Source organism: Mesoplodon bidens (assembly GCF_964165515.1).
Source record: "Mesoplodon bidens genome assembly, chromosome: 3".
Lineage (NCBI taxonomy): Eukaryota > Metazoa > Chordata > Mammalia > Artiodactyla > Ziphiidae > Mesoplodon > Mesoplodon bidens.
The window spans coordinates 166,272,908-166,286,284 of record NC_138178.1 but is presented as its reverse complement, the minus strand read 5'-3'; the positions used below and the strand labels follow the sequence as shown (position 1 = coordinate 166,286,284).

At 35.6% G+C, this 13,377-nt stretch overlaps 1 protein-coding gene across 1 annotated transcript in view; it reads left to right on the top strand.

The window, feature by feature from the left end:
• The window catches only part of CATSPERB (cation channel sperm associated auxiliary subunit beta), a 130,467-nt gene that overhangs the window by 8,432 nt on the left and 108,658 nt on the right, over nucleotides 1–13,377 (top strand). The window contains exons 3-5 of the mRNA XM_081230317.1: nucleotides 3,093–3,181; nucleotides 5,287–5,427; nucleotides 9,847–9,907. Of these exons, the coding sequence (XP_081086443.1) occupies nucleotides 3,093–3,181; nucleotides 5,287–5,427; nucleotides 9,847–9,907 (291 nt within the window). The remainder of the gene's footprint in view (nucleotides 1–3,092; nucleotides 3,182–5,286; nucleotides 5,428–9,846; nucleotides 9,908–13,377) is intronic.

Genomic DNA, 13,377 nt, shown 5'->3' with positions numbered 1-13,377 from the left:
CCCTCAGCCTCATGGCATGCAGCTGTGCATGTGTTCCTGGAGCAGTCACACACAGCTTGCAGAAGCTAGGGTGGGCAAAAAGGACCCTGTCTTCCAAGTATTGAGGATCTGTACTCTGATTGCTGCTTCTGATCACAGAGGTGCAGACAAAGAGGCAGGCAGCCATTGTTGTTGTACCTCCCCTCATTGTTGCAAACTCCTCTCCCTCAGCTGAACAGATTTTCAAGGGACTTAAAGGGCCAGTGCCCTTTTTTACCCCCTTTTTCATTTTTAATTTTTTTCCTCTTTGGGAGCCAGACATTAAAGACTATCAAACAAAAACAAAAACAAAAAAATCTGCATTTAAGGGGATAAATTACAAAATGACAACACATGCCCAGGGAAAAATGACACAGGCTCATAAAAGACCTAAGAAGACCTTAAATTTACACCTGCAGTTGATCCTTGATACAGAGACAGCCTACAACAATTTTTTAAAAACCCGGAAGACAAAAACAGTAACAAAAAAAAGCAAATCCTGGGGAATGAGGAGAATCTAATTTCCAGAGTTACCACACTATTAGATTCAACTGTCCAGTTTTCAACAGAAAATTATAAGACATACAAAGAAACAGGAAAGTATGGCCCATTAAAGGAAAAAAATAAATCACCAGAAATTATCCTGAAAAAAGATTGGATGGCAGATCTACTAGACAAAGACTTTAAAACAACCATGTTAAAGTTGCTCCCAAAACCAAAGAAGATGTGGAGAAGGTCAAGAAAACAATGTATGAGCAAAATGGAAGTATCAATAGAGAAATAGAAAACCTGAAACGAAACCAAGAAGAAATGCAGGGGCTGAAAAGTACAATAACTGAAATGAAAAACTCACTAGAGGGATTCAAAGGCAGATTTAAGCAGGCAGAAGAAAAAAGTCAGCAACTTGAAGATAAGACAATTGTAATTATCAAGTCTCAGGAACAGAAAGAAAAAAGGTTGAAGAAAAGTGTAGAGTGTAAGAGACCTCTGGGAAACCATCAAGTGGACCAACACACACACTGTGGGAGTAATAACAGAAGAGAGAGAGAAAGGTCAGGGAGACTATTTGAAGAAATAATGGCTAAAAACTTCCTAAATTTGATGAAAGGCATAAATATGTTTAATATATATATATATCCATGAAGCTAAGCAAACTCCAAGTCAGATGAACTGACAGAGACCTACACCAAGACACATTATAATCAAACTTTCAGAAGCCAAAGATAAAGAGAGAATCTTGAAAGCAGCAAGAGAGAGGTGAATAACCACACACAAAGAATCCTCAATTAGATAATAAGCAAATTTCTCATCAGAAACTTTGGAGTCCAGAAGGCAGTAGACTGATATATTCAAATTGATAAAAGAGGGCTTCCCTGGTGGTGCAGTGGTTGAGAGTCCGCCTGCCAATGCAGGGGACATGGGTTCGTGCCCCGGTCCGGGAAGATCCCACATGCCGCGGAGCGGCTGGGCCCATGAGCCATGGCCGCTGAGCCTGCGCGTCCGGAGCCTGCGCTCCGCAATGGGAGAGGCCACAACAGTGAGAGGCCCGCGTACCGCAAAAAAAAAAAAGAAAAAAAATTGCTAAAAGAAAAACCAGTCAGCCAAGAATCCTATATCTGGGAAAACTATCCTCAAGAGTGAGGAAGAAATTAAGGCATTCCCAGATAAACAAAAGCTGAGGGAGTTTGTTACCACTGGATTTGCCATGTAAAAAATGCTCAAGGGAGTCCTGCAAGGGGAAATGAAAGGACACTAGACAGTTACTTGAAGCCATAGGGAGAAATAAAGGTAAATATGTGGGTAATTATATTGTAACAATGGACTGTAACTCCACTTTTTATATTCTACATGATTTAAGAGACTAATACATCTAAAGAAAAAAATTATTAGTGCAAAAGTTACTATCATTGTAATTTTGGTTTGTAACTCCAAATCTTGTTTTCTACATAAATTAAGAGACCAATGCATTCAAAAGAATTATTAGTTCATGTTTTGGGGGCACACAATATTTAAAGGTATAATTTTATGATATCAACAACTGAAAGGGGTGGGGATGGAGCTTTAAAGGAGCAGAGTTTTTCTATGTTACTGGAGTTAAGCTGCTATAAATTCAAATTAGGGTAGTATATCATTAGGATGTTAAATGTAATCCCCATGGTAATCACAAAGGACATAGCTATAAAATATACATGAAAGGAATTTACATGTTTCACTACAAAAAGAAAATCAACTAAATACAAAAGAAGGCAGTAGTGCAGGAATGAAGGACAAAAATGTTATAAGGTATATAGAAAACTAATAGCAAAATGATAGAAGCAAGTCTCTCCTTATCAGTAATCACTTTAACTACAAATGGATTAAATTTCCCAATCAAAACTGGGAGACTGGCAGAATGGGTAAAAACACATGATCAAAACAAAAACAAAAACAAATAATCACACATGATCCAACTCTGTGCTGTCTATGAGAGACTCTGTTTTATTTTATTTTATTTGGCCATGCCACAGCATGCTGGATCTTAGTTCCCTGACCAGGGAGCAAACCCATGCCCCCTGCAGTGGAAGCGCAGAGTCCTAACCACTGGACTGCCAGGGAATTCCCAGAGAGACTCACTTTAGAACAAGATAAGAAGGAGGGATCTTCCTCCCAACAGTCCCACCCTTTGGGGAGAGGAGTCACCTTCATATCAGTAGCTCTCTATCAAAACATAAATTCACTCTCCAATCTCCAACTTCTATCCCTTTTATATGTTCACCAAGGTTGAGGAGTTTAAGAGTGAAGAACTGGTTTTTGGCCACCTCTGAAAATTTGTATCATAGCCTAGCACATGTTACATTTTATTTTAGTGCTCAGTCAAACCTTTCTTTTTAGTGTCCTGATATTGTATCTTTAAAATGAAAAAATAAAGTGGAAGATTTAAACTTTATCTAGAGTGATATGAATTTAAAATATACAATTATAATTCTTATACTTTAAAAAATATTTTCTGTTTAAAAAATATGGTTCTTTTAATGTAAATTCTTCATTAGTGACCTAAAAAAAAATACATATATATATATGTTTGTATTATTTAGGTGATACGGAGAAACGCTTTGCTTGTGCTAGCGAAGGGTTCCCCCAAAAGAATGAAATAATCAAGTTGTATCTTTCCTCTGATGACTTGGTAAGGTCCACTAATAGCATATGCTACAACCCCTCATATTCCTTTTAAGTGCATAGGTGAAACCAGTAGCACTGTACTCTTTTCAAATACCTTCTACTATTTTCAGACTTGGGGAGGTGAAATTTGATATAAATAATCCTTTCTATCCTTTCTATTTCATTCCACTTGGATCAAGTGAAATATTTCATTTAGCCATTGAACACCCTGGGTGGTTTGCTTTTTTTTATGGTTCTGATCTGTCCATCTGAAGTTTGACAGATGTAGCCTGTTAGCGAAAGAACGTTACCTCACAAGACCTTGGGAAAGAATCTTTCCCTTTTATAACAAGTACCACATTGCAGGTTTCATTTTGGGTAGGGGATTATTTGACTCCTTTGATTCAAATAATGACAAACTTTTAAAAAACACAACAAAATAAGATGTACTGTTAAGATAGTCATGCAGCAAATGCTAACAAAAACATAAATTAATAAAAATTGCACAGATTGTCTAAAAATCTATGATAAATATAACAAAATGAAGAACAACACCCCATGAGGACAAATACATTTATCCTAAAGTCTGTTTTGACTTACTTCCCGGTTCCTTCTTAATATGTTAAATGTATATTTAGTTTTTTATTTACAACTATTGTGAAGTGCAAGCCCTTTGAGTCACACGTGTCTTTCCTACTTGTGATTAAATATTATGGAAAAGGAATGGGCTCTAGAGGAAGAGAGACCTACAGAGCTGGGGTCAAATTTTGGTTCTGCCATATATGGTATGTGTGCCCTAGGACAGGTTACCTAACCTCTCTGATCCTCAGTTTTGTCCTTTTGAAAGGGAAGTATAATATACTTTTTGGATAGTTGTGATGCGGTAGTTCTAGAAGAAGTATTAGTAGAAATAATAGCTAGCATTTATAAAGTATTTGTCAGGCATTTTTCAAAATGTTTTATGTTCATTATGACATTTAATCTTCTGTAAGATAAGTACTGTAGGGGAGTACTGAACCTCCCCTCTTAGGTTCAGTGGCTGGAGCCTGTACAACAAACTGACAAAAGACAGATTAAGCAGGAGATAAAAATGAAGTTTGGGAATTCCCTGGCAGTCCAGTGGTTAGGACTCGGCGCTTTCACTGCCGTGACCCAGGTTGAGTCCCTGGTCTGAGAACTAAGATCCTGCAAGCCTCATGGCACAGCCAAAATAAAACCCCTAAAAAACAAAAGCAACCAACCAACAAAACAAAAAAAAGCAGAGTTTATTTACACATGCAATGCACATACCCATGGGAGAACTCAACGATGAGAAACTCAAAGGGATCCTTAGAATTGGGAGCTTATATAATATCTTAACAAAGTGCAATAAATTGTGGAGAAGTTTAAGACAAAGGAAAAGGGTTTGGGTTTATCTTCCTGCTAAGCCCCATTAGAAAATAAGTTCCATTAGGTCAGGGATTTTTGCCTGTTTGGTTCAATTCTGTTTCACCAGCACCTATAACACTGCCTGATTCATGCTAAGGGGTCAGTAAATATCTTTGGAATGAATATGTTTCCCCATTTTATAGATAGGGAAACTGAAATTCAGATAGGTAACTTGCCCAGAGTGATCTTAACGACTAGGAGAACTAAGTGAAATGAAGCTCTTCTTATCCATATTGGTTTTCAGGGAAATCCACCATTTGTGATTGCTACCTTTTCATATACCTTCTCAAAACTGGGAAATATTCAATAAAAATGCAGTAAAATGAGTTTTGCTTTACACATTTGCTGTTTTATTTAGACACAAAATAATGATTTTAATAAATTAGGAATTTCTACATGTGATAGCATGTGACTTTGAGTCTATGTTTGTTAAACATAATAACCCTATGACCATTTCTATGAAAGAAAAGATTATTATAGGATGAATTGAAACCTATGATGACACTAGCATAATAGGCTGATGGGTTCTGAAAGTGTACTTTTCAAAATAGATTTTTTTCCAAGTTAAAGACTGTAATTACTAGAGATAGCAATCTTCAGCAGCATCTACTTTTCATAGATTTCTCCTCACTTTCAAATTAATGTAAAATATGCTTCTCTCCATCAAATTGTCACTACTTGTTTTTTTTCTCTTTCCTAAAGAAAATCCAGTGTTTTTTCCAATCTGAAATTGAGCTTACTTCAAAGGAATTTCTAAGCGTGTTCACATCAGGAGGACTTGCTCCAAGCGTGGGAATCATAAATAGTACATATACGGGCATCTTTCACTTTAATTTAACTTTGGTAATTACATTTTATTTTATTCTGTGTATGTTATTAACAAGAAGAATACTCTTCCTTTTAGCATGTGTTTTTAAAAAAAGCTAGTCCAGTAATATGACATCTGTATGTGGTTTAAACCCAATAATACATTGTTATACTTTTTACTTTAAAGTCATTTTTTAAAGAAATTAAGAGAAGAAAAGAAAAAGATTCATGTGGTTTTTTTTTTTTTTACTTTTTATTCACATAGTTACTATTTCCACTGCTCCTCATTATTTCTGTAGGCATAACTTGCCATCCAGTGTCATATTTCTTCAGCATAAAGAACTTTTAGCATTTCTTACAGTGCAGGTCTGCTGGCAATTAATTCTCGGGAAGATTTTTCCCCTTGAAAATGTCTTTATTTCACCTTTTTGTGTGTGTGGGGGTAACAACTTCATTAAGATATAATTTACATACCATACAATTTGTCTATTTAAAGTGTACAATTAAATGGTTTTTAGTATATTCATAGAGTGCAACCATCACTACTATCTAATTTTAGAACACTTTCATCACTTCCAAAAGACAACCCATACCCATTGACAATCACTCCACATTCTACCTTCTACTCCCCGGTCTTAAGCAACCACTAATCTACTTTCTGTCTCTGTAGATTTGCTTATTCTGAACATTTCATGTAAATGAAGTCATATAATATGCAGTCTTTTGTGACTGGCTTCTTTCAGTTAGAATAATGTTTTTAAGGTTCATCCATGTGATAGCATGTATCAGTACTTCATTTCTTTTTATTGCCAAATAATATCCCACTGTTTTGGTACCATATTTTGTTTATCCGTTCATCAGTTGATGAACATTTGGGTTTTTTCCACTTTCTGGCTATTATGAATAATGCTGCTACGAACTTTTGTGTACAGTTTTTGTGTGGAAATTTTGATTTTTTATTTCTCTTCTGTATATAACTAGAAAATGGAATTGCTAGGTCATAGGGTAACTCATTATTTAACTTTTTGAGGAACTGCCAGACTGTTTTCCACAGTGGTTGGACTCTTTTACATACCCATCATCAGTGTATTTGGGTTCAAATTTCCACATTCTCACCAACACTTGTTATTTTCTGTTTTTTGTTTTGTTTTGTTTTGTTTTGTTATAGCCAGCCCACTGGGTGTGAAGTGATACCTCATTACATTTTGATTTGCATTTCCCTGATGATTAATGATGTTGAGCATCTTTTCGTTGCTCAACAGTGTTTATTGGCCATTTGAATATCTTCTTTGTGAAGATATCTATATAGATTATTAACTGGGTTGTCTTTTTATTGTTGAGTTGTAAAAGTTCTTTATACATTCTCAATATTGTCAAGTCCCTTATCAGACAAATGACTTGCAAATATTTTCTTCCATTCTATGGGTTGATTTTTTATTTTCATGATACTGTCTTTTGATGCACAAAAATGTTTTTGATGAAGTCTTAGGTATCTATTTTTTCTTTTGTTGCTTATTCTTTTGGTGTCATAAATAGGAAACCATTGCCTAATCCAGAGTAATGGAGATTTACCCCTATGTTTTCTTCTGAGAGGTTCATAGTTTTACCTTTTACCTTTAGGTCTTTGATATATTTTGAGTTGAATTTTGTGTGTGGTGTGGGGTAGGGGGGGTCCACATTCATTATTTTGTATGTGGATATCTAGCTATCCTAGCACCATCTGTTGAAAATACTATTACTGTTTCCCTACTGAATTGTTTTGGCACTTTTGCTGAAAATCAATCAACTCTAAATGTGAGGGTTTATTTCTGGATTCTCAAATCTATTGCTTTGATCTATACATCTACCCTTATTCCAGTACCATGTTGTTTTGTTACTGCTGCTTTGTAGTAAGTTTTGAAATTGAGAAGGATGTATCCTCCAACTTTGTTCTTCTTTTACAAGATTGTTTTTGCTAGTCTCCACATAAATTTCACTAGTTTCCATATGAATTTTAGGATAAACTTGTCAATTTTACAAAAAAGCCAGCTGCAATTCTAATAGGGATTGTGTTGCATCTGTAGATCAGTTTTGGGAGTATCACCATTTTAATAATCTTCCAATCCATGAATATGGGTTGTCTTTCCATTTATTTACATTTTCTTGAATTTCTTTCAACAATTTTTTGTAGTTTTCAGAGTATAAGTTTTGCACTTCTTTATTTTATTTTATTTTATTTTATTTTTGTGGTACGTGGGCCTCTCACTGTTGTGGCCTCTCCCATTACAGAGCACAGGCTCCAGACACACAGGCTCAGTGGCCATGGCTCACGGGCCTAGCCGCTCCGCGGCATGTGGGATCCTCTCAGACCGGGGCACAAACCCGTGTCCCCTGCATCGGCAGGCGGACTCTCAACCATTGCGCCACCAGGGAAGCCCTGCACTTCCTTTGGTAAATTTATTTCTAATATTTTATTCTTTTTGATGCTGTTGTAAAGAGAATTGCTTTCTTATTCTCATTTCCAGAGTGTTCTTTGCAAGTGTATACAAAATACAATTAATTTTTGTATATTTATCTTATATTCTGAACTTGCTGAACTCATTTATAAATTCTAGTAGTTTTTTAGTGGTCACCTTAATTTTTGAATGATTATTTTGTCAGATATAGAATTGCTGGGTGACTTCATTTGCTTTCAGCATTTTAAATATGTCATTCTGCATTTTGAATATGTCACCTGATACCATTGTTTCTGAATGAGAAGTCAGCTATTAATTTTATTATTGTCCCCTGTATGTAATGTGTTATTTTTCTCTGGGTGCTTTTAAGATGTTCTCTTTGTATTTACCCTGACTGGTTCTCTTGGCTACTTGGATTGAATTTGGAAACTCTTCAGCCATTATTTCTCCAAAGAAATGTTCTACCCCTTTCTCTGTCTCTTTGCCTGCCTGGGACTCCAATTATGCACATTTTGAAACACGTTTTATTGACCCACAGATCTCTACAGCTCCATTTATTTTTCTTTAATCATTTTCCGCCTTTTTCAAATTGAATAATTTCAATTGTTATATATCTAAGTTCACTTATTCATTCTTTCTTTTTTTAAATAAATTTATTTATTTTATTTATTTATTTTTGGCTGCATTGGGTCTTTGTTGCTGTGTGCGGGCTTTCTCTGGTTGCAGCAAGCAGGGGCTACTCTTCGTTGCGGTGCATGGGCTTCTCACTGTGGTGGCTTCTCTTGTTGCAGAGCATGGGCTCTAGGCACGCAGGCTTCAGTAGTTGTGGCATCCAGGCTCAGTAGTTGTGGCGCATGGGCTCTAGAGCACAGGCTCCGTAGCTGTGGTGCACAGGCTTAGTTGCTCCACGGCATGTGGGATCTTCCCGAACCAGGGCTTGAACCTGTGTCCCCTGCATTGGCAGGCAGATTCTTAACCACTGTGCCACTAGGGAAGCCCTAAGTTCACTTATTCTTTCTTTTGCCATCTCCAATCTATTGAACTCATCTAGTAAATATTTTATTTCAGTTATACTTTTCAGCCTCACTATTTCCATTTGGTTTTATTGTTGTATTTTTCATTTCGGTGCTGGATTTCCTATCCATTCCCTCATTAACACATTTTCCTTAAATCTGTTTACATATTTGTAATAGCTGCCTTGAAGTCTTCATCTGTATCTGAACTCATTCTGAGTCAGTTTATGGTTTATCTTCTTTTCCCGGAATATCAGTTACATGTTCTTGTTTCTTTCCATGTCTTGTCATTTTGGGGAGAAAAGTGGACATTGAAGATAATAAACTGTAACAACTCTGGATTCTGCTATTTTCTTATAAGAATTTGCTGAGGTTTTTGTCGATGGTGGTCTAAAAGGCTATTAATTGCCCTGGCACAAATTGCAAAATGTCTTACCTATGGTTTCAGCAGCTGATATCTCTGCTCAGTTCTACTAACTTCCACTGCTGACTTTTTTTTTTTTTCACATGGCCTTCTGAGGATCTCCCCTGCACTTGTGTTGCCCAAGGATATGGAAAGAGTTTATATTTAACTCTTAGATCATTATTTTTAAAGTTCCCTTGTGCCTGCGATTTTCCTCTTACATTCCTAAATTTTCTGTCAGCAGCAGGTTCTGTCCTCTGACACATCAAGCCAGTAATGCTTCAGCTTTGTGCTGTCTGAGCTTGGCTGTATGATATTCCATTTTGTGGCTATATTCTTACATATAACTGATGAATACTTTAGTTATTTCCAATCTTGTACTATCACAAACAATGATGAAAAATATCCTTGAACACATTTCATTTCACACATATGTGAGTATAATTCAGGATAAATTCCCAAGAGTGAAATTGCTGGGCAAAGGACATATACATTGGATGTCTTTGTTTAATTTTAGTTTTTAAAATATAGGGTAGAATATGCCAAAATAAGTGTTGCTATTAACATTGTAAAACACTGTTTTCTGATGTCTTCTTTGTTCAAGGTCAGTGATCGAGTTTATTGGTTGATTGATATTCCCAGAGAAAACATTACAAAAAATACAGGTAAGAATTATCTGAATTCACTATTTTATACATGGGTCTGGATTGCCAAATTTACCAAATAAAAACCATTTATTATGTTAAAAAATTATGTTATTTCATGTTAATGTCTCCTGTGGTATTTGGGACATATATACTTACTAAAAACTAGTGATTCATCTGAAATTCAAATTTAACTGGGCTTCCTGTATTTTACCTGGCAGTTATATTTTAGATAGATGGCTCTGACATACATAGCATTTATACTATTCTTTAGTTAAAGTAAACTCATTTTCTAGAACTTGAAATTCATAGTATTGAGAAAGTCAGGTACCAATTAATTTTAATGAAATGGAATCATTAATTTTAAAATGTAATATGTAGTGTATTAGTTTACCATTGGGTCTACTATTAAATGCTATGTGGCAGCCTAGTTTATATACTACTGTAAATACCAAGAAGGAAAGAGCAGGAAAGTCAAATTCCAGAAGGAGTGAGTATTGTGCTAGTGGACTGAGCTAGTAGATCTTCAGGCATGAGATACAGACCCATAGTTTAAAAATGATAAAGGGTATATTATTCTAATATGGTAGGTGCAAGAAATAGAAACCATCCTGACCACACTAAAGGAAAAAGACTAAATTTCTTTTTGTTGTAGAACCCAAAGACAAAAATGAAGCCAGATTATAAGAAGGAATTAGAAGTAAGAAATGGAGACCCATCAAGAACCCAGGGAATATTTTCACCCTGTTTCTCTTTTTTTTTTTTTTTGCTGTACGCGGGCCTCTCACTGCTGTGGCCTTTCCCATTGCGGAGCACAGGCTCCGGACACACAGGCTCCGCGGCCATGGCTCGCGGGCCCAGCCGCTCCGCGGCATGTGGGATCTTCCGGGATAGGGGCACGAACCCGTGTCCCCTGCATCGGCAGGCGGACTCTCAACCACTGCGCCACCAGGGAAGCCCCACCCTGTTTCTCTTATCTGTATTTTCTGTACATCTATATTTATTTTTCCTTTTATGCAGACTAGTTTCCTAAAGCTGCCTCACTGCTGTCAAAGTTTTATATATATTTCCTAGGGGCCAGCCCAATTCCAGATTCCCAGGAAAGTATCTTCAATTGGCCTAGAATTGATCCTGCACCCACTTGTGTGCCAACCAAATGTAGCAGATGATGAGGAACTGGGACAGTGAGATGGTGGGATCATACAGGCAAACCCCTCTAAGTATGGGAAAGTTAAAGGACGAACCAAATTGTGTGTCCTACAGAGTAAACGGCAGGGGGAAAGCAAGAATAAGGCAGAATGGATAGAAAAGACTCTATATAAGGAAGCATCAAAGATAAAACTGCAAAAGAAGCCCCAGTATTATAACAGCTAACATGGATTATATCACTATTTTTATCCTTTATTTATCTCAATTTTTTCAAATTAATCTATCAGAACTTTTTGTGATTTTTGCTCAAGGAATTCATCCTGAAAATTGTACTCCTTTAAAAAAAAGGGGGGGAGTACAGTCTAATGATGGATTGTTCTAGCTGCTTGCCTAATATTGACATTAGTTTGACAATCGAGGAAGTGAAGATCACTTGTTATTTTCACTTCTTCTATTTATAAAATTTAGTTTCAGAAATTCATTGATTCTAAGATCACCCAGGCAAGAACAAAGGTGATCTGAAAACTTAAATATTTTATGGCAAGAGACCAAATGATCTCTGCCTATCTTGACACAACTTCTGGATTGAGTAAAAAGAAATATATTTGAGCTTATAATGTAATAGAAAGGAATGGTCTAATGTTAGTAATATGCTAGAAATCATGAAAGAAAATCTTCAGGGGGAAGGAGACCATATTTGCTCATTCACTTTTTACTCCTTAATCATATCTTATTTGCTGCCATGCCATGAATTTGAGTGTTATGTATCTGTAAAATCTTGGGAAGGGTAGTTTACATAACATCAAGAGCAAAGGTAGCAAAATAATCATCATAGTAGTAGTAGAACTTGCCGGTAGCATTTACTGAATTCTTATATTTTCAGCACGACTCTAAACACTTTACCTAACTAAATTCATTTATTACTCCATATGTGTTAGTTAATATTGTTAGCTCCATTTTCGAATGATTTAACTGAGGCCGATGGAGCCATATGGAGATTTGGTGATAGCTAGAAAGTGGTGAAGGCAGTTTGAAGTTTGAACTGCCTAGAACTGTTGAAGGTAAAAAGAGTCCCTCCTTAATTTATACTTCACAATTTGTTCTTTTTTCATTTTAAAATAAGGTATAATTTACATTCAGTAAAATATACCCTTTTTAGTGCCTAGCTCTATAAGTTTTCACAGATGTATACAATTGTGTAATCATGAATCGAGATTTAGAACAATTCCATCATCCAATAAAATTACCCCACCAGTAGTCAACTCTCTGTCTCCTGAGCCCCAGGAACCACGGATCTGTTTTCTGTTCCTATTGTTTTGTTTATTCCAGAGCCATATAAATGGAATCATCAAATATGTAGTCTTTTGAGTCTGGCTACTTTCACTTAGTGTAATTCATTTGAGATTCACTATGTTGTAGTTTTTTCTGTTTTCTTACTCGGTAAGAAAATTACTGGGTAAGAAAGTACATCCATACATCCACTGTATGGATGTACCATAGTTTATTTTGTTGCAGGACGTTTGGATTTTTTCAGTTTTTGGTAATTATGAATAAAGCTGATATAGGCATTCTCATACAGATTCTTGTGGTGAACACACATTTTTGTTGCATTTGGCTAATACCGGATAGTAGGATTACTGTGTCATATGGTAAGTGTAAGTTTAACTGTATTAGAAATTATCAAACTGTTTTCCAAAGTAGCAGTATCATTTTGCATTCTCACCACCAGGTTATCTGCATCCACGCCAGCACTTAGTATATATAAGTGTGTGTGTATGTTTGTATATATGTATACATATACATGTATACATATATGTATATTTATACAATATGTATATATGTATACTTATATATAAATATATTTAAATATGTATAAATATGTATGTATTTAATTTAGCCATTCTAATAGGTGTAGAGTGATATTTAATTATGGTTTTAATTTGCATTTCCCTAATAACTAATGACAATGAACAACCTTTTTTGTGCTTATTTGCCATTTGGTGAATTATCTATTCAAATCTTTTGCAAGTTCATTGTACGTTCTGGATACAACTCCTTTATCAGATATATGATTTATAAATATTTTCTCCCAGTCTATGGCTTGTATTTTTAATCTCTTAAGAATGTCCTTTGTAGATTAGAGTTTTTAATTTTGACGAAGTCTAATTTATCAGTTTTTTATTTTATGGATTGTACTTTTGGCATCATACCTAAGAAATCTTTGCCTAACCACAAAAAATTCTCCTATATTTACTTCTAGAAGTTTATGGTTCTAAGTTTTGTATTTAAGCCTATGACGGAATTTAAGTTAGCTTTTGTACATTATATGGACTGAGGGTAAT